The sequence below is a fragment of the Terrapene carolina genome, unplaced genomic scaffold (assembly GCF_002925995.2).
Source record: "Terrapene carolina triunguis isolate 2854851 unplaced genomic scaffold, T_m_triunguis-2.0 Scaffold39699, whole genome shotgun sequence".
Taxonomy (NCBI): domain Eukaryota; kingdom Metazoa; phylum Chordata; order Testudines; family Emydidae; genus Terrapene; species Terrapene triunguis.
Window position 1 is genome coordinate 1 of NW_020704050.1, and position 1,675 is coordinate 1,675.

The 1,675-nt window shown below is 58.7% G+C and overlaps 1 protein-coding gene across 1 annotated transcript; it reads left to right on the forward strand.

The window, feature by feature from the left end:
- Positions 1–308: 308 nt before the first annotated feature.
- Positions 309–1,542, forward strand: LOC113405496 (caskin-2-like; the record flags this gene model as incomplete). Its single annotated transcript, XM_026646715.1, has 3 exons — positions 309–417; positions 946–1,054; positions 1,448–1,542. Coding segments are annotated over 3 exons (313 nt in total), but the record flags the coding sequence as incomplete, so codon positions are not given.
- Positions 1,543–1,675: the final 133 nt, after the last annotated feature.

Sequence of the window (1,675 nt, forward strand, 5' to 3'; positions counted from 1 at the left end):
ACTGGTTCCACTGGCTGCCTGGCTCCCCCAGCCCTACCCCAGACCCCGTTCATCACTGGTCCCATTGGCTCCCTCTAGTTCTCACCCTATGCAGTTGGAATTGACATTTGGCTTTGGTATCCGGTGAACCCAAATCACCTCATGATTTTACCCTGGTTGAGAGAGAGATTTACCTTGCCCCACCCCAAGCCCTAGCTCTGCCTGTTGCCCAGCTGCCTTGCCTCACTGCCCACCCTGTCCTCCTGGCTCATAGTACCCACTTGCTCCTTCTGAACCACCACGGCTTATTCCCCCCACCCCGCCCCCAGGCAGCTGCTGAAAGCTGGGATTGAGATCAACAGGCAGACGAAGACGGGCACGGCCCTGCACGAGGCAGCACTCTACGGCAAGACGGAGGTGGTGCGCCTGCTGCTGGAGGTGAGCTGACAGGCCCTCACGGGGAGGAAGGGGGGCGGTACCTCAGCTACCAAGTCTGCAGCCCTTAGGAGAGCGATCCACTATAAGAGACAGCAGCTGGAGACGGGGGAGAGAGACGGTGGCTCAGTTCTGGAGGGCGATGGGGGAGGAGAGGGGCAGGGGAAGATGCAGCCTGTGGCCTGACTGCAGTGGCTAGTGGGGGTGAGAACTGTAACAAGATTAACAGGGCAAGAGACAGAACCTCCCTCCATCAGTGCAGCTTCTGGGACTCGTTCCTGTCCTGGCCCTGCTCCCACTTCCTCTTAGTCCCCCAAACTGCCAGTGATAGGTGGTGAGAGAAGATGGGGGCTCTTCTCCCCCAGGCCTCTGAATGCTGGGCCCCCTGCTCCTCCAGAAGGGGTCTGGGTCTGCTGCAGAGGAGGTGCTGACCTGCCTGTAGTCTGCCTCCCCAGCAGCACTTTTCGTGTGAGGCGTGGCTGCCCAATGGCCCTGGCACTGACAGGGTCTCTGCTGGCTCCCCCACGGCAGGGTGGCGTAGACGTGAACATCCGAAACACCTACAACCAGACGGCCCTGGACATCGTGAACCAGTTCACCACCTCGCACGCCAGCAAGGACATCAAGCAACTGCTGAGAGGTGAGCTGGGTCTAAGCGTAATGCCGGGCTCTGTTCCACGTGCTCTGTAATCCCATGGGCAGAACCAGGAGCCCTGCTGTAGGGAGCTGATTGCCCGGCTCTCACCTGGCATTGGCAGGGAGAAAGCCTTTCTATGGGGGCATGTGTGGCAACATCCCAACCCTCCTCCAAACAGGCCCTCAACTAATCTGATTTGAGTGCTCAGGTGAGGGGCTTCAATACTTACATACGCAGGCATTGGGGTGCCGGCTTTGCGGGGACAGCAGGGGACCGAGTTCCTGGCCGTGCTATTAATGTTCTCTCTCCTTCTCTTTTCCTGTCCCCTGCCCTGTTCTCCTGCCCTGTCCCCACACTTCTCCCATGCTCTTTCTTCCCTCTTTCCCTTCTCTTCAGAGGCATCAGGAATCCTGAAAGTCCGAGCTTTAAAGGATTTCTGGAACCTCCACGACCCAACTGCTCTCAACATCCGGGCAGGAGATATCATCACGGTGAGCAATCACCTGCAGCTGCGCAGAGACCATGGCTAATAAACACTGGAGTAGCTGGGAGCTTCCTCACAGCCAGGGACCCTGCATGTTCCCTACAGCACCTCTTGCTGGGCGTGGCTGGGAGCTTCCCCAC